Source organism: Daldinia childiae (assembly GCF_008694065.1).
Source record: "Daldinia childiae strain JS-1345 chromosome Unknown Scaffold16, whole genome shotgun sequence".
In the NCBI taxonomy this organism is placed as follows: Eukaryota; Fungi; Ascomycota; class Sordariomycetes; order Xylariales; family Hypoxylaceae; genus Daldinia; species Daldinia childiae.
The window spans coordinates 356,322-375,932 of record NW_022984657.1 but is presented as its reverse complement, the minus strand read 5'-3'; the positions used below and the strand labels follow the sequence as shown (position 1 = coordinate 375,932).

General features: G+C 43.5%; 5 protein-coding genes across 5 annotated transcripts; 1 reads left to right on the top strand and 4 right to left on the bottom strand.

Moving 5' to 3' along the window:
• Window positions 1-3,591: 3,591 nt before the first annotated feature.
• GL218_09203 (Aorsin) lies at window positions 3,592-5,783 on the bottom strand (the record flags this gene model as incomplete). The annotated part of the gene is made up of 5 exons (XM_033586029.1): window positions 3,592-4,123; window positions 4,186-4,308; window positions 4,378-4,610; window positions 4,687-5,245; window positions 5,305-5,783. 5 exons carry the CDS (start codon window positions 5,781-5,783, stop codon window positions 3,592-3,594), a joined length of 1,926 nt encoding a protein of 641 aa, XP_033439941.1.
• Window positions 5,784-6,946: 1,163 nt separating this feature from the next.
• Window positions 6,947-8,680, top strand: GL218_09202 (Tannase; the record flags this gene model as incomplete). Its single annotated transcript, XM_033586028.1, has 1 exon — window positions 6,947-8,680. One exon carries the CDS (start codon window positions 6,947-6,949, stop codon window positions 8,678-8,680), a length of 1,734 nt encoding a protein of 577 aa, XP_033439942.1.
• A 649-nt stretch (window positions 8,681-9,329) lies between these two features.
• GL218_09201 (Protein RTA1) lies at window positions 9,330-10,303 on the bottom strand (the record flags this gene model as incomplete). Its single annotated transcript, XM_033586027.1, has 3 exons — window positions 9,330-9,757; window positions 9,817-10,065; window positions 10,141-10,303. 3 exons carry the CDS (start codon window positions 10,301-10,303, stop codon window positions 9,330-9,332), a joined length of 840 nt encoding a protein of 279 aa, XP_033439939.1.
• A 4,401-nt stretch (window positions 10,304-14,704) lies between these two features.
• Window positions 14,705-15,054, bottom strand: GL218_09200 (uncharacterized protein; the record flags this gene model as incomplete). The annotated part of the gene is made up of 2 exons (XM_033586026.1): window positions 14,705-14,950; window positions 15,001-15,054. The coding sequence occupies 2 exons, from the start codon at window positions 15,052-15,054 to the stop codon at window positions 14,705-14,707; spliced, it is 300 nt and encodes a 99-aa protein (XP_033439940.1).
• A 1,607-nt stretch (window positions 15,055-16,661) lies between these two features.
• GL218_09199 (uncharacterized protein) lies at window positions 16,662-17,803 on the bottom strand (the record flags this gene model as incomplete). The annotated part of the gene is made up of 4 exons (XM_033586025.1): window positions 16,662-16,687; window positions 16,744-17,138; window positions 17,188-17,348; window positions 17,402-17,803. 4 exons carry the CDS (start codon window positions 17,801-17,803, stop codon window positions 16,662-16,664), a joined length of 984 nt encoding a protein of 327 aa, XP_033439951.1.
• Between the last annotated feature and the right edge of the window lie 1,808 nt (window positions 17,804-19,611).

The window sequence follows — 19,611 nt, the reverse complement described above, 5'->3', positions numbered from 1 at the left end:
GCTTCTATGTTCCCCAGGGGGTAACCTCAAGTGTATTCTATTCGTTTTCTCTTTATCCTTCTCAGGTCTAGCATATTACATTTCGGAAACCGATCCATTTCGAGGCTCAGGAAGATATGAATACCTTATTATATACATCCGAACCGCCCGGTACATCTAAGACGTTGAAAAGCCTTCCCAAAATCAACACCACGATGGTATTATTATTGACCGGAACTTATGGATCTATTTAATCCACGATAAATACCGTGAAACAAATCTCTCCATATCCGTTGACAGATATATCTCGCTTCGTCTTGGTTGTCTTCTCTATTAAGCGGTACAAGAGGTTAATTTTCTTGTACTCTCCCTCGGATGCTCTCAATATTGGAAGATGATACTTCTGGGATTTCAAATAGTCCCAGCCGAGTCTCTGACTATGATGGACAAATCCGATCTGGGGATATGCTCCGGTTTCCTATTCTCGTCAACCTTGGAGGGACTTATGATTGCCACGGGAATGAATTATCCATAGATATCTAAGCAGTCGAGTTTAGAGTCGGACTTTATGATATTTCAAAGATCTCTCAGCATTATGACTTTGGATCGTTAAGCAGCATAATGCAAAAGGGGCGCAAGTAAGCACATCTATTCTAATTGATGCAGGTAGCCTATGTAAGACCCTATTGAAAATGATACGAGCGGTCATAGAGGAGAAATGCTGTGGCTAGAAGTGATCTCATATGCTCAATTTCTTGGATATATCGCCCGACGTATGATTTTCATCAGAAATCACAATCGGTTCCAACTTGATTGGTGAGGCTACGGAATCAGATCCTACGACAGACGATACGCCTAGAAGAAAAGTCAATTATCGCGAGCGAGGGGGGTGTATTCTAATAACGCTGTGCCAGAAAAGAGGACTGATGTACGGGAGTCTGTTTCCAATGATTTGATTATGATGCTCTTAGATCAGATTTAGCAGGCCAGTCTATCAAAGGCGTGTCTCTGAATTCAAAGAGACAAGTTACCAACAAGGCTACAGCAAAGGAGTATGCAAATTCTGACGAGTTTCCCTTGATGGACTTCTATATAATTGGTTACTCGACGATATTAGATTGCACCTCAAGCCTCAGCAGACGAAACTTGAATAACGTAGATACGCGGTAGAACCCCAACAACTCGTTGCCACGAAGATCCTGCCGTGCGTCTATGTCTGGATTGATGTTCTGAATGGGAAAATGTATCCTCAGTAATGGAAAGTCGCACTTGCGAAACAATCATCTATAAACCTGCATTCGAAAGTTCTTCAGACCATGTATGCTGCGAGAAGCCTGCGACAAGCCTGCGACGGGAAGTATGGGGAGGCTGTGTATCCAAAGCAATTGAAGAACTGATCTGTATTCTCAAGACATTTGAATAGATATATTCGGACCTTACCGGAGGAGGTATGCGGGAGGTTATGTATCTAAAACAATTCAAGAACTGATTTGGATTCCAAAATCCTTCATGTAGAGATATCCAGGCCTTGCCAGAAGTATGGGGAGATCGTGTATCTAAATCAATTGAAGGATTGATTTGGATTTCAAAGACCTTTGAATAGAGATGTTCAGACCTTACAAGAAGTATGCGTGAGGTTATGTATCCAAAGCAGTTGAAGAACTCGTCTGTATTCCAAGGGCCTTGGGGTTCTTCAGACCATGTATTATGGAAGAGCGACGGGGAGGTACGCGTTTCGAAATAAAAATGTATGTATTGAAATGGAATCCTCGAATTGAACTTCTCACGAGAAGCCTGCGACGGGAAGTGTATTAAAGGCTACGTATCGAAACGATCGACAGGATAATCTTTATTCCAAAGGCCTTCAAATAGGGTTCTTCGCATCGTGTCTCGTTGGAAAAAACCTCGAACGCTAGGCTTGGTCTTTCGGTCGCGATGGAGATTCGAGAGTGGGAGTTGGATGATTGAAGAGGCAATATATGCGGTGGCTGCGAAACGTATGTCGGGGAAACTAGGACGTAGGGAATTTGGGTACGAATCTGTCTGTCAATGATGAATTTGTATGGGGTGGTAAGAGCCTTGATACTACCTCATATGCTGGTTAGTATGTGATGGAGATTGAATGATAGACAAGGTGCCAGTAGTTCTCAAGTTGGTTTGTTGTATCCTATTGAATTGCGTAATAAAAATTAGGAGGGGACAGATTCCTTTTGCTGCCAAGCTTAAAATAAAATAAAGTTTAGGCTTGAAAGCCAGTGACGTATGCCCTCATGAATTTAGCCCTCGGTTGCAAATCAATCAAAGTCGGAAAATACGTAAATGAAATCGATGGCGCCCTTCCTATTAACAATGGCGAATATGTCCAACCAGCTCAAAAGGCAACGCGCTCGGTATTTGGTTTCAGCTTCAGCTATCTGATTGACGGCCCATCAATTCCAATCAATTCAACAAAAAGCTACATAACATGCGACACAGGTTACAGAAGCTGGAAAAGAACTTCGGACTTAGTGTAATAGACAAAGCATTCGTTGGGATATTGAAATAGTTTCAGCTTGCGCAGGTATCATTGAAATTTCCTATTTACAATACTAACAGAGCTTCCATATGTTCCTCGAATAGAACGGCAAGGCGACCGGCAATCGCAACGGCAACCTATTACCTATTGCGTTCAATGACACGTAACACATCTCGAGCATTTCGATTCGTATGCAGCAATCCGAGATCCCGCCCGTCTGACAATTCTTAAATTATACTCGGTGAATTGAAGTGTGAAGGGGTTAGCTTTGATTCCTGTTGGGGACCTCTGGCGATTTGGCTTACACTTCACGTCGACGAAGGTAAACTTCTCTGCGACATCACCACGAGCGAGGATATCATAGGAGGAATATTTTATGCGGCATGAAGGGTCAACATTGCGGATTCTCAAGAATTGGCGCTCCGTAGCTGTTTTTCACGAGCTTTTGAGGGAGCTTAAAATATAATGTAGCTATTTTCGTCTCGACGTCAGGCCCAGGTAATCAGATAATTTATATTATACACCATGCTATTGGCAGGCATACACGTTATTTTTGATGCAAGTTTATCTCGTAGGCTATTGTATTGGTTTTAGCTTGGTCGTTAATCAGTTACCTTGTTAAAAAGGGTTGGACGTAATACCTATTCCTTCGGAAAGATTATGGTACGTCAATCTATCTATGTACATTGGAGCTTGCCCTGAAATAAGCTTTGCGGCTCTTTCACAAGCGTTCAATATGGATACCCAATCTCTAAGATGCACGCCTTTTTATTGGCCAACCTCACCTGACACACAGGTTAAAGATCACTCAACGACCTCATTTTCAGCCCTTTTACCTCGACCTTTTACCTCAAAACAGATGCATGTGACCAAGTAAATTCATGCATCTAATAAAAATAGAAGGCCTTGCATCGTCATTTGAGTTGATTAAATAGAAATTGATAAGATGTTGTATGAAAAAGAAAAAGATAAGGATAAGGATGCTGCCAGGTGGTGGGTACGTATCTAAAGCTTGTATCTATACCTTCTTTAAGTGTATGTAACTACCGATATGTACTTTCTAACATGAATATTTCAGTGATATGCATTTATCAATATCACTGCAAGGCCATAAAAGTCTCCAGTAACTTCGGATAGTTTGGTGTTCCCAATCCACTCGCTGGATCCCACCCTTCCACAGCTTTGAAGGCTTCCATATCGCATATAGAATTGTCGCCGGTTACAATATCATCGAAGATTTCGGGATTGGAATAGAGAACAGGATTGACAAATCCCACAGTCGATTTACCGACCGCGAGCCTCTCCTCGTTGATACGATTAAACATGGCACCAACCAGCGGAGTAGCGGCCGAAGTCCCATCGGCGACGTCAAGCTCGCCCAGAACAGCGACTGCAACATTCTTACCTAGAGCCGAGATATCGGGAAACCCACGACCAGAGCTATTATACATACTTGAGCGACCTGGGTTATGTTCTGCGAAGTAGGTGGAAACGGCAGATTGTTGGTATGCTGGTGTTGGATAATACCATGAGAACCCACCAGAGGAGGCCCAATTAGTATCTTTGGCTACGGTCTGGCTATTATTTGACAGCAGCATCGTGGCACCGACTGACGTGACGTACGGACAACTATTCACCGGGTCAGCCTCCAAGTATCTTCAAAAAAATCAAAAAGCCAACGCTATACATACTTTCCGGGATGAGAAGCATAAAATGAACCAAAATTAGACGCCATACACTGGCGGGTTGCGAGAGGACCGCTGTTTCCGGCAGAACCCACGACAGTGACGCCTTGGAGGCCTAGTTTCATCCACCTAAGTATTGCAGTTAGTTCCCCGTTTTTTTCTTTTTTTCACAAGATGGGTTTATTCTGAATGACTAACTCATTGCATTGTCGCATTTGGTAGTTTGTACTAAAAGTTGACTCGGCTCTCGAATACGATATTGAGATGACGTGTGTCGGTTTGTATGTACCACACATGCGTTCCCCCTTATAGGTCCCCGGATCGAAAGGCTCTGGCCGGCCGGGAGCGGTAACATTTCGGTGATTGGGGTAGCTGGGATCGTACTGAGAGTTATCACCTGTTTCGCCATAGGCCGAGTAGTTGCAATATGTCTATCCATCACGGAATACTCTTAGTAAGTTCCCCTTAAAGAATATATACTGCATATAAAAAGCGACAAGGACTTACTCCATCTATAGCATCAAGGAAAGTGTTGAAAAGGCCAAAATACGCATTCGAAGAGTGGAGCGTGTAATAGTCATCGTCTGTCTGATAGACTGTGGTGGTTTGAGGATAGATGATTGGATACGCAATATCAAGATCCAGGTCCGCTTCGTCAGGCTGACTAACATACCGATCGTCTTCGTTGTAATGCCAGACGGCTTGGTTAATGCTCAAATTCAGAGGCCGAGTACCCTGTGGTATATGAGGAGCGTACGATTTGAAGAACAGATCGAGATCCCCCTCCTGATACCAGGATCCCTTTTGGAAGAACCCCATGGAGTTGTTGGGGTGTGCCTTATCAGCAGGTGGGATATCATAGAGTTTAGCGATGCATTCTGGCGTTGCTATTTCGGAGCAATTGGATTGTTGACGCCTCTCGTTTATATAACGGGGTGTTGATCTTGTCTTTCTGTCCTGGAGTCCAGATCGCCTCCTCTCCCTACGTGGCCCCTTACTCTCGGCCATGACAACCCCTGGGTATATAAAGTCGATGTGTTCACTAAGCTGAGCTGGGACATGATATCTGTTCGATTTCGTATAAGCATAACCGAACGCAGGGATGGTTTTATAAAAGCTTCTCACTTATCGCAACCGATCGAAACTCCCTCAGAATCGTCCTCGTATAGCCAGTAGTTCGTCTCAAGCAGCTTCTCGGCTTCCCTAACTGTCGCGTTAAAGACTAGCCACCCACCACTCGAGGCGAGCCCAACGCGCTCGTTATCAATTCCCGACGATATGATCCAGTCCCGAGTTTCTTCCACTGTTTTCCGATCCGGTTGGAACATGTTGGTAACATCTTTAGGTTCCCAATACTTTCCATATCTAGGGGACTTCGGATCTGATACATCCATGAGAAGCTCGTAACCTCGATCTAAATTCTGCTGCTTTAGGCCAATGCGCATCTCAAAAACGTCATCCGGAGGCGCTCTTTTCCGCTTATTCCAGGTATCTTCCTGATTAAAATTACGTCGTTCATGAACCACTGTCCGGCGAGTTGGCGCGGGGGACGCAAGTACAAGACTCGCGCCCAATATGGCAACAATCGCCCTTTTCAACGACATGGTAAAAGAATTCAAATCCAATCCAATCCAATCCCAGGTCTTAAAGACTTACATAGACTATAGAGTCGAATAGACTGCTAGCTACTTTATATAGTTATATTATCTAGTCATCTATATATTCTCAATGTTTATATGTATGCACAATCGTATTCATTGGGAATACGGGATCATGCTCGTATTGAATGTCTTGGCGGGATGGCCAGACGGTTAACTGGTAGTTTGAGGTTATGGCTCCGGATCGCTAACAAGGGTCTGCGTGAAGGTATCAATCCTAATGAAACCCCGTAAAGATGTCCTGCATTAGTATCTACCTAAATAATTACCTAATTATGCAGAAACATGCATTATAATCAAAGATGATTGCAAGGATTCCTCAATCTTAGGAACTAATAATTATCATTGGTGGATTATGTAATTCCATGTTTACATACAATAACTAATGGCTCCACGATCAGCGCACGTCAGGCATTACACCATTAAACAATGCGATCATCAATTAAAATCGATAATATTCCAGGTCTAAGATATAATTGAACTAGAAAGGCTTCCGTTATAACCACTTTTAGATCTATCGTCTTAGTACGTAGTACGTACTTCTCAAACGGTCGTTGGGTGTGTTAGATTAGATGCGATCAGATTAGATTAGATTAGGTTGGATCTTGATAGAATTGAAAATGTATGACCTACAGTACCTAGGTACCTAACCTAAAGCACAGGTACCTACTAATATCCTTAGAATACCTACTTCGTGCCAATGCATCCTTTTCTTCAATGGGAACCCTGAACTGCACCATGAAGAGTTATCATTTATTATCCTTAACGAAGTATTATATGATGAACTCGCTACCTATTCGATGATCTCATTCTCATTTTAGCGGTCAAGTACTTGGGTACAAAACCCCACCGGCTACTACGTCGATGTCCCAGCGTCTCCATCAGAGAACATGGATGGGGAAAGTGAAGTTCTAAAGGACGCGCGGCTCATTATAACGGTAGTGGTATATCGCTAAGGATGTAGCATATTTCATATTTATTTATATTAGGCGGAATGGCCCCTGATGTTTGTTGCCCTCAATCAGAATCCGTTCTCATAATCTGATGGCCTTCTAATACCAATCCTCCCTAACACCTCGCATCTAGTCTCACGTCTAGTCTCGCTTCTAATGATTTCTCCACGAAAATTATTAGGCTTAACCGCCTTAATAGGTGCTGCGAGAGCTGCCTCGCTATCCGAATACTGCACACCTGCTTTTGCTGCGAGCGTATTGCCGGTTCAGGACCTTGGACTAGGTGTCACTATCGACGTCTCATCGGTATCAGCCATTCTTACATCTAACAAATCAGTTAGCTCCGAATGGTTTGGGACTACTGCGATTGATTACTGCAATATCACCTTCGCCTATTCTCACGATGGAATTGCGAACGATATCGTCCACGTGTCGTATCTTGTCCCGCCACCCGACAAGTTCTTAAATCGATACGTCTCTACCGGAGGAGGCGGGCTTGCTATTAATTCGGGATTATCGTTCAGTCCCGTCGGCATCATTTCCGGTGCTGTGTCAGGCATTACGGATGGAGGATTTGGCAACTTCAATACTCAGTATGATAAAGTATTCCTCTTGGCGAATAATACGGTCAATTGGCAAGCGACATATATGTTTGGATACGAGGCGCATCACGAGCTTGCTACACTTGGAAAACAATTCACCAGAAACTTGTTCAACATATCTGATGGCGAAAAGATTTATTCTTACTATCAAGGGTGTTCCGAAGGTGGCCGTGAGGGATGGAGCCAAATTCAACGCTTCGCAGATCAATTCGACGGACTTGTAACTGGTGCACCTGCTTTCCGATTCAGCCATCTGCAGACCAACCATCTGTCAGGAGCGGTTATAGAAAAGGCAATCGGTTACTTTCCGCCACCTTGCGAGCTCGAGAAAATCGCCAACTTAACAATAGCCGCTTGCGATGGCTTAGATGGTAAAGTAGACGGAGTAGTTGCGCGGTCCGATCTCTGCAAGCTAAACTTTGACTACAATTCGACAATAGGTCAGCCGTACTATTGTGCGGCATCTAATGGTCCGTCTCTGCGCCGGCGCCAGTTTCCGGGCTCCAGCCCTACGCCTGAACAGAATGGTACCATCACTGCCGAAGGTGTAGCAGTGGCCTCCGCGTTTACGAACGGTCTGATAGACTCCAAAGGGAAACGCATCTATATTAATCCCCAACCCGGCTCTTCCTTCACCGACGCTACGACTCAATTCAATGAGAATACAGGCGAATGGGGGCCCAATCTCTCCGGCTTAGGGCCACAGTGGATAACACGTTACTTGTATCTCCAACAGAAGGATTCGCTTGATAATCTCGAGAATGTGACCGCCGATACTCTGCGGGATTGGATGGCGCTTGGCATGCAAAAGTATCAGGACTCACTTCAGACGACCTGGCCCGATCTTAACCCCTTTAAAGCGGCCGGGGGTAAAGTTATTCACGTCCACGGAGAAGCAGACTCTTCAATCCCAGCTGGATCTTCAATTCATTATTACGATTCTGTTAGGAACACCATGTATGACGATCTAAACTACGAGGAAAGTATATCCGCAATGGATGACTTTTACCGCTTATATATCGTTCCTGGCGGATCTCATTGCGGAAGCAACCAAAATCAACCAGGCGGTGGTTGGCCCGCAACTACACTTCAAGCAGTTATCGAATGGGCCGAGAACGGAGTTACCCCTGATACACTCGATAATACGGGGGATATTGATGTATTGTGCAAATGGCCTCTCCGCCCGCTATGGTCTGGTAATGGGACCCATTTCGATTGCGTATATGATTCCAGATCGACAGAGTCCTGGACTTATACGTTTGATGCTTTCAAGTACCCCGTCTATTAGAAATGAGAGCCTTGCTCTGTGCTGTAGCTAGAGTACTGTACTTATGTAGGTACGTATGTTAATAAAACTATAGCTCTGATGGCCACATTCATAATATCCCGTATGCTTAGAATTTAGTAAAGAAATAACATTGCATATCAGCACCAGCAGACATTAATCACATCCAAGGATGATAGCCCCGGAAGCTAGAGTGATAGAACCTATTGAATCCAGTGAGGTACTATATTTGGCTTTAGAAGTGACGATGAGATTGATAAAGAAGCGAAAGGCAGAAAATCGACCTACTTACTTGCCTGTAGGAATAGATTTTTTATATTTTTTCAGTCACGTCCCTCTTTAGTTATTTAGGAATATCAAATTCGGATTTTGAAGTCAGTTGACGCAGCTGGTAAACGGTCACTGTAATAGAAGGTACATGATGTGACGCCGGTGAACTTTTCTCTATTATAAGGTCTATTTGAATTATCCTTTCCAGTTACTCAAGCTTACATCTCTATTCCTTTATATTACGCCTTTACCCTTGAATGACGAAAGAGACGATGTAGATGCCTCTGGCCATTTGATAACCTAGGCCTGTTCCAAACCCTTTCACGTTGTTGTCTATGTACCGATTAACAACCTCATCTATTTACCAAAGCGATAATTTATCTCAACCCAAAACCTCCAAGCTTGTGACAGACAGGCGCTGGTGTCTATCTCGATTAATTACCCTGCTAGGATGGAACCAGTTGTAGGCAAGCGAGACGATAAGCATGGGGAGCGCATCTAAGCAGTACAGATAGGCCTCTTTAGATTGTAACTCTCCGTCGGACCCTAAGACGTACTCTGCTACACGATATACAGATCGAGCCATGATCAGGGCGCTGGATAGGTATAGAGCCATAATAAGCATCCTCCATGGAGTAGGCAGTGCTAGAGCATTTCGAGTAGGGTTCTTCGCAATACGCCTGTGGAATACGAGCGTAACGACTATGAAAAAGCCGAAAAAGAGGATTTGTATGCACAGGCCGCCGATGATGATGTTTTCGCCCCTCCGAACGTCATCCACAGATTTCGCTTGCGTTAGTATGCCGCCGCCTACAGAAACGAATATAAGTATATCGATTAGTCTTGGATAACTCGTTAGGATCGCTTACCTCCGCCTTGAGCAAAGAAGGATAAGAGATCACCCAGAACGAAAACCTTCGTCAACCACCGTGGCTTGATGAGCGAATATCTATCGGCTTCGAGAAGAACGACTAAACGTCCTAGAATCATGTAGATGGAGGCTGCGAAGAGGGTGGGTCCAAGAAGAAGGAGTATCGATTGAATAATATATGGGTTCTTAGTAAAGTTAGGATATTCCCGTGACGACATGGCTCTTCCAACATAGCCGACGGTTTCAACTATACAGATATTGATTAACGATCGGATCTCATGAATACAAAGACATAGATCAAGATACAAGCGAGATTACTTACAGAGACATCCAACGACGAACGGAATAAAATACCATATTCTCTTCTGGAATAGTACTTTAACATGGAGAATAGATGATATGGCGAAGATGATAATGAATATAACAGCAGCAGCCATAGACGGCTGATACCGATAGAAGACGAAGCTAGGAGTCTCGGCAGCCATGTTGTAGATTATTGGTCCTGTATTTTAAGGATTAGGGTGTTCGAAATGAGTAATGACCAGTCTAAACTGAAAATACTGTCTTTAGCTGATGTATACGATAAGCGGTGCTGCGAACAAGCTTTTATATTCCCGGGAATGGAGATCTGCTTGACCGCCGAAACGGGTAAGTTCTAAGATATATGATTCCTCTATAAGGCAAGGTATCTAAGTTAGCATATTTGAGGCTCTGCGATATATGGTTTTTACCCCTGCCCATCTATGCACCAATACCCGTACTCTCACTTAGGCAGCAGAATAAATGGCGCCCCCCCGTTTTACTACTTGTACGTCCGCTCGTACACATTCGCATATTCGTACTCTGAGGAAATTAAGTAGGGATAGTCTATACCGCCGATACTTTGATTCGGAGCTAGTCATAAACAGTTACTACTTATAAGTATTAAATACGATTTTGTCGTTATAGGTACCTACATATCAAATGGGATATGTAGATGCACTAACGTCAACGGTTGCTCGGCTACTTAAGGAAGGAGTCTAGTTTGTTCAGGCCATAGGTTAGAGATACACTAGGTACTGATGATCTCCTTTCACTCCAGTAAGCGCAGACATGATCTTGGCTCACATTGATACTACCTATGTAAGGTCACTGCATAGCGGAACATCAAGAAATACTAGGAATACTTTAAAGGAGTGGATGAGAGAATTTAGAGATTCACAGTGGTTCCATCACATTTCAAGCTCCGCCACAAATACTATTTCAAGAGCCGACATAGAGAAGCTTTGTAGTATTCTACCTTCGTTACAACCCCACTTATATTTCGTACTTCGTATAAATACGAGAGATACGAGCGTTTGCGAAAATGTCGTATCTTGAAGCTTAACGCGTAAGCCAGCGGCGTACCGGTTCAGAAAGTCCACAATATTAAGGTAAATATCCGGCAGTCTCAACAAGTTAGGTTAGACAAGCTATATGTAGGTAATTATCTGGCTTAATGTAGTAGGTAGTATTAATCCGAGACTTCTTTTATATACTAAGTATGTATGTCAAAGCCATTCAGCCACAGATTATATCACTGGAATAGGTATAGAAGTGGGTCTGAATGCCCTCATTCAAATGATCTTTCAAAAAGAAAGCTCCTTAATTTTTCCTTAGAGTTGTATGGATCTTCTAAAGATAGTATGCTAATGACTAGGCTTCTGCTATATGAATTCGATTGTCCGTTATTTATACTCTCGGAAGGAGGAAGGATACCCAAAATATCATCATACTCAAAAGACTACCCAGCAGAGCTATAATCTTGATATTCTCTCGACCTCGGTTCTGAGCTGGTATAGGAATGGTTTCAACAGGATTCTGAGGTTGCCGTGGCGTGTCTATATGCGCTCCACCATCAAAACGCCTGGTCAACCATTCCTGAGGTAATAACCGGCGTCCCTCTCCCTCCTCTGGTAACACGCTGTCTTGTATTGGATTTACCTCCGTAAAATCACCTTCACCGTTTACCTGCCATTCCCAATCTGGCCTCTCCGGAGGAATATAATCCTCATGCGTGGTTCGCCACGTTGTTGTCGATACTGATTCCCCATTGCGGAATAGGTGAAAGACTATAGCTGCTCGCCTGCGTGAACCATCGTTACCGGCATTATCATCGTTACCGATACTATTGTTGCCTTCATTACCTTCATTGCCTTCATTGCCTTCGTTGCCTTCGTTGCCTTCATTGCCTATATTACCGGTATTTTCGGTACTACCAGCATTTTCGTCATTGCCAGCATTACCAGCATTATCAGCATTATCAGCATTACCAGCATTACCAGCGTCAGCGTTCTCCGGCTCTCTTTCCTTATTATCGACATTTCGCTCTTCCGAATCTCCAGATAAACCCGGGAAATCAGGGTGTAGCGTGATAACGATCGTCTGTTCCAAATTATGGTCTGGATCAGCGGCACCGTTGGGTCTCACACGTAATATGGTGGTAACCGTACTCGGATCCGAGTCCGCTTCTGGTTCTACCTCATCTACCTCTCCGTCGTCCGGACTGCTCCAACCTTCGTCCTCTTTGTCGTTGTTTCCCCCTAAGCTAGGCTTGCCATCCTGATCCTCTTCTTTTGGGACAATTTCTGAACTAGACACATTTGAGGGGCCAGCCATTTTGATTTTGTATCCTATTCAATCAAACAATAGAGGTTGAACAGTGATAAATGATAAATATTACATGATCATCAAGCAGTAAGGGGTAAGAATATCCCTAAACATTAAGTATAGGTGATATAATTTTGATGCTAACAGATCTACTAATACATTCCATTTACTTTCAGACATAGTTTTGTGGTATGACCCTTTGTGTTGGTTAGTATACGCGAGATTCATTGTTGCTACTACATTACTGCTTCCGGAATTGATGCTTAGGGTTTAGACTGGAACAGATGAACTAGAAAATAATAAATTTCACCGAATATTATAACAATCTCACCTGCCTTGGTCTTATTAGTTGACGAAAAGGTGTTGTCGATATTTAAAGATCGCCAACTGGAGTTGCGTTACATGGAAAAAAAAGGAAAAAATAAGAAAGAAATTGCGGAATCCTCCAAAAAGGAGTATCTTTAAATATTTGATCGATAAACCTTACTAAAATCCTGGAGCTACAACACAGAGACTTATCTCTAAGCATCTTGACAAATACTACGATAGCTTCGCAATAGAAAAGCACAAAAATGAACCCCCCTCCCTGGTCCCTCCTCCGTCTTCAGGTATCGGAGGGGCAGAGTCAAGATATCGCATTTGTTTACCATGGAAACGCTGAGGAGGACGTACGTTTCACACCATCCGCAGAACCACTCTGTTTGCATTTGGGACGTGAAACACGATCGTGGCGAGGCGATGCGGGATTCGATTTAGGACAGTTGAGAACCGCTATCCATGCAGTCCAGGCTCGTCAAGGCGTTGACAATCCCGAGTTCTTACGGGCCCCATCCGTTAGAGATGGAATTGATCCGTTATCTCTCGTCGGGAGAGTCAGGAGAGACGTGTCACGAATTCCATCTAACTGGCGTCAGCGTCTCATCGCCGTACTTCAACCTCTAACCATAATTGCCGGTATTTTAACTGTAGTCATGTGGGCTACTGTAGCGTTTAATCCATATCTATTTACAGGCCGCTCAAAACCACAATCCCAAAGTACAGAGTCAGCTGAAGGATCGTCATTTTTAAAACCACATACTCTCATCAAAACTATTCCGATGACAAGGAACTTAAGGAGTCTTCTTCTCAAGTACCACAAGCCTTTACATGATAGTTGGGCTGCACTCGATGAGAAATTTGATCATGAGGTAGAGACAGCAATTAATAAACTGAGCATACTCCTTACTCCATCGTCAGCATTAAACCCACCAAGCAATATTTACTCCGCCGGCGACTACGAAGCGAGTCCGGCAGAAATTCTCAATATGCTAAACGGTTTACACACTAACCTTCGCGCTCACGGGCAGCATCGTAAGTCTTGGGATAACGAGGCATTAGCTAAATGGATAAACATGGCAACGTGGTGGAGCTGGGGGGAGCCCGACTTTGATCCCTGGAACCACCTACCGGAATCAATCTCAGGCAACGATACCGCTATCATCCTGAATACTTTTACATCAGTCATAGGACCTCAAAACTCTCGTATTTATCATCTAGCCGACGAGATTCTCTGCTCCGGATACGGAGGCTTACTTCCCTGGCAAGGCATGCGTGCTCACTACGCTCAAGCCCACGACAGCTTGGCCTTGCTTGTCCAAGATATAAGCGGTATTCTATCTCCGCTAACTCGTAGGGAGGAACAGCGGTTTAGTAAGAAAGGAGAGATAGATAACCTCGTCGAGGAATTTTTATCGGCTGCTCAATGGGCTTATGATATAGTCCGGGTCGGGTTGAGCGCTGCGAGGACTCTTGACGTAGAGATAGGGTCTATTTGCGCAACAATCACGGAAGCTGCCCAGCTCGAATGGCGAGTTCTAGCTCAGGATAACAACGTGTTATTTGAGAAATTTGCACCGGGGGGTGATACAAATGATGTGATAGAAGTATGGCTCTCGTGGCCACCTACTACTGAGGCTATTTCTGATCTGACAGATGCAACAAGTATTGTTTGGGGAAGTCGTTTCCGGAACCGCTGACGACATTCAGACGGTACTCGTTTATCAGGAGGTGATGATAATTAATTCCACTAACTTATTCATTATAAAATAACCCCTGAGATATATGTACTACGCTATAAATCAACGAAACGAATGAGCTCTGCTGAGGCGATGGCTTATTGCAGTTCCCCTTTGAAATTGCAATCTATATTGCAATCTATACTCCGCCAATCAAACTATCCTCTCTGTATTCCTCATCACCCTCCCAGAATAGCAATCCTCTCAGCCGCAAACTTGGTTAATAGCCAAATCCCTGCAGTTGTTGCCGCCGTGCTGCCAGCATTGAGACTGAATACCGTTGATCGTTGAAAATACGCTATATAGACAATCCTCGTAAGCAGACGAGCCTACACACTTTGGATTACATCTAGGACAAGCGTCGGCGTAAGTACCAGCCTGCTTTTCGCAGACTGACAAGTCTGGGGGTCCAGAAGGTGCCGGAGCATCGCTGACGACAGGGGTGGATATCTATCGTTGAGGTTAACACATTGCTCGAGATAATTTGTCTAAACACATACCTGAGCTAGCGCTACTGTCGGTAGTACCAGGGTAATGATTGATGCGAACTTCATGATGATGGATAAATGCTATGGAAGCCTTGAGTAGGTATCGAATAGAAAGGGTCGGTAGTTATATTTGAGAATAAAGCTGGTAGTAGTCTTTGAAGTCTATCTTATAGAGAATAGAGTCTACTTATAGTCAATCCTCAACATCCTCCTACGTAGGACTTGGCTTGATTGATGCCTGTTCAGAGTATTCGGCTGGTAACGGCGATTGATGCCTAGTCGGGCTCCATAAATTTTTGATACGGTGAAGAAAAGAAATGAATCCATGTTTATTTCATCCAACGAGATCCACGTCTAATCCTCTGCTCCGTTTGTTCTATGTATTATGGCCAAACGTGATTAGTAAACGACAGGAAGGTAGGAGTAGCTGCTTTAAATAATGCGATAACTAAGTATTGAATAGTGCTAAGTGATTATATAGATGCCCAAGGTTACTAGAGGTTCTTTCTACACTATTCCGTAAAGATTATCCTATCTAGTTGGGCTTCTTCATGCCGTGTTACTTTATGTATGTGACACAGCTATGAATGGTATTTGAGAAAAGGCTTGATTAAGTATCTTCACCGACTATTCAACATGCGCAGCTCCTAACCAGTAAGGATTTAGTGAGCGCGCCGGGTGGCCGAAATCCGCAACCGGAGACTCCGGGAGGACGTGGAAATATTAAATAAAATGCCTAAGGTAAACATTAGGATATTATGTCAAATGCGAATAAAGATTTCCTATTCGGAATATATGCCTTGTTACCTTATCCGAACTTTTCTTACCTTACTAGTAAAATGATATGGCCACTTTCCACTTTGGCAATCTTATGGAAAGTCAACAATATTCAATGAGTTCAATGGAGATAAGGACTTTATATATACCGTTAGAATCGCATAATTGAGCTGAATTGATTCGTGGAAGTTATGATAGGATGCGACACTACTCCACAGGGTTATCAGAAAATCTTTAAATAGGGAAACTGATCTCTGAATAGTGGCATGTAATCTGTTCTGTAAGTATTCCCCAGCCAATACAACGCATTTGATAACTATTACTTATATCAACATAATCCTTAAAATGAGACGGATCTAATGGTATTAAGATTGTATAGATAGGGGGTATTTTAAGAAAGATATTGTTGAGTGACAACCTTACTAGGAGGGAGTCTTTACTAAAAGACCTTAGAGCCACATATTACGTAAGAGGTCTTGAATAGAGGACTTGAATTAGGGACCTTAATATCCTGGCAGCTGCCTGGAATGCTGGGTTTAGTGTACTAGTCCCCTAAAATTAACGAGTGTTCTAGGAAAGTTATAAGGCAAAATAGCACCATGTCATTTTACTAATAATTTTGGTTACCAGCTACTTGCACCTATTCTGTAAGATAATCTATCTGGAAGAGCTGTCATCGTAATCTGTAGGTAGCATCACTCATTTATTAACGTTAAAATACTTAATATATTTGTCTTCGCTTTATGAAACTACAGACTTTATAGGCCCCCATAATGTAATACGCCAATCAGTGCTGGTATAACAGTCTTGAAAGGCCAACACGCGATATGAGCGCCAGGATTAAGGAAAGCCTTCACGACAAATCGGAATATCCGTCTCTTGCAATTCAGATCCATTTACATACCAGGGAGAGAGGTGAGCCCTAAAAGATAGATAATTAGCATGATAGTTCTGTAAAACAGAAGCATGATAACTTACATCCGTCGATGTCCTCGTCGACTGTGCTCTTCACCTGGCACTGGTTCATCTGGGTTACACCCTGAGACTTCAACGGATTTCCGTTCTCGCAGGCGTTAAACATGCAGGAAGAGTCCATAGCACGCTGAAGCGCGTCACCCTTCCAGCCGAATACGTAGTCCGCGTGAGTACCGTATCCTGTGTTGTCGCCGTAGCTCAGCGTGAAGGGCTGCGAGCCATCGCTGGGCCATAGGTTGTTAAACTGAGTCGTATCCCATAGGGTCTCGTAAGCTACCTGCGGAACGCGGATGGGGTGAGACGCGGGGCAAGGTCCGGAGTTTTGGAACGCGTCCTTTACGGTATTATACATGTGAGATTGATGGTCAGGGCTATCCAGATTCTTGCCGTCCCAGCACCTAAATATGGTCAGCGAGTAAGAATATGACGGCTTGGAATGGTACTAACGCGGGGAAGTGGTGGACAGTCATGATACCACCCGCACAAGGCTTCGTGGGGAAGTCGTCAAGTTCGGGGAACCTAGTTCCTTTGTTTTGAAGACAGACGAATTTAAGACCTGGTCCGTATTTCGAGGTAGCAGTGGGAGTGCCCACGGTCATACGGAAGCCCTTTCGTACCTAAGTTAGCATCGTACACCGAAGAGACATCACGCTCGACTTACCGGCTTAAAGGCGGTGATCTTTTGGTTGCCGTTCGAAGAGAAGTCCTGTTGCGTGTAGTAGATGGTCATTCCACCGTTGATGCCGTTCGGCAGAGCAGTGTTCTGCATGATAGGTACACGCTTGTAAGTTCCGTTCGCGTGTTTGAAGAACATGACCGCGGTCCAATAGTTGGAGAAATCCTCGGAGAATGTGCATGTGGTACATGTTCCCCTGTCACCTAGGTCATCACCCATAGTAGCGTTGAAGGCATTCCCGCCGACGATCTGGTGAAGATGGGCTGATGGAACCTTGCCGGGCTCGACTAGGGGATCGAGACGTTGGATGCTTACGGTCGAACATCCAAATCGAAGCGCGGCCTGAGAAGGCACGGCGAGTGCTAGAGTGATAGATAGCCACTTCATCTTCGCGGTTGGTGGTAGAGTTTAGCGACGAGTTTCGGCGACGACAGAGATGCCCACAAGTATGCGATGCGGTTCGGCATGGTCGTAGATATGTATTAGCATCAGAAGCAGACGTTCCCCTGGCGTCTCGATATGCCGACAGCCGGATACCCACGGCAGGATCTTAATAGATTGACTGATCGTCATTCTTTAATAGGTTCCTGGATTTTTCCGTCTTGTTTAATTTAGGCGAGTTCTAAAATGTCCAACTCGGGGGATGCGCCCCCGCATTCTTCATATTGGTCGAGCGCTGTATCGCTTCGGCATCGAATCAGACACGAAGGCGGACGAAGGCAAACGAAGGCAAATTCGGATTTGGAATCATGATCTAAGCTGGTCAAAATATAATGAATTCGATCTTGAATTTAGGACAGGTCGTTACAAGCTGTGATAGAAACGATAGAAGCGTCATCGCAATAAATTGAGCCGGAGCCATCGCATCGGGATAGTGTCATAAATCGGGAGCATAGCGATGATAACGGGAGAATAGCAGCATAGAAGCATAGCAGCCTTACAGAGTTCTAGTTTCAATCTGCCGAATCGGCAGTCATGGTGACATGCTTTGCTACGCCTCTTGGTCGCAACCTTGATTTAAACTTTAAGGCTTGGCCAGAACTTTTGGCCGAAGATAAATTGAAATAATTCCAAATTTTGCCCAACATAGGTACCTCTTTAATAAATCCCTTTCTGTAACTGCAATTTGTTTATTTCTCTTCTAAAAATAAAGCGTGAAATAGAAAGAAAAAAATATCGCATCATCATACATAGGTTACCTTTATCAATTTCAAATGTCTTCAAAGTTAGATGCGGATGATCGACACTGTACCCCACCATGACTTTTAAAATTTATCCGTTACCTTATTTCAACATTCCTCAGCTACCTGTGTAAGCACCATTGCGATGCGATTGTAGAAACGTGTCTATCATTTTACACGTGATATATCTCATACAAGAGTAGATCTGTGTCTTTCAACGATATGCCTATGGTGTTAGTTGCAATTAGCAGTATTCAGTCGTTCATTGAACATGTATCCCCATACAAACTTACCTTATCACGCATGTATCTTTCATGATAACCCCGCCAAAGATCATTTATTATAAGCCCTTTTACTTGGGGATGCGCCCATCCGATTTTTGAAACATGCGACCGAGTAGAATCAATAAAAGCCTTATATCGTTATTGGATTGATTGAATCAAATGTATAGTGTGAGATAAAGATAAGGGTAATGATAAGGATAAGGATTCAATTGTCAATTCAATCTTCAATTGCCTTATACTCAACACATTCAAATAACTTTACAGGCACAACAGCTTAAGGCTCATTAGTAGTATCATTTTATATCCTTAATACGAAATGTATGGTCCAAGTTGCATGACTGCCCGATAGATATTGAATATTTTATTCAATGTTGAAATATTTAGTGCCTTTTAAAAAGACCTTTCGAGGTGTCCTTAAAGGGTATCACGTGCAAGCCTCTTCAAGCAAGGACAACCTTGTTCATATAGTTATAACATATCAACGACAAGGCCGATTTAAATGCAAGTTGGATATTTACTTTCGCGTCAATTAAGGCTATAAGATGATACCAACTGTAGTGTGTTGATGCTCGAATTGGTAAAGTTAAACGAATGTATATTGTGTTGTATAAGGTATATTATTGAATTTGTGTACGTATTTGATATATGCTCTTGAATTAATATGGTGGGGTAGGTACTTGATTTTGGCGGGAATTATAGGAGTATGCCACAAGATCGGGTATTTAAGTAC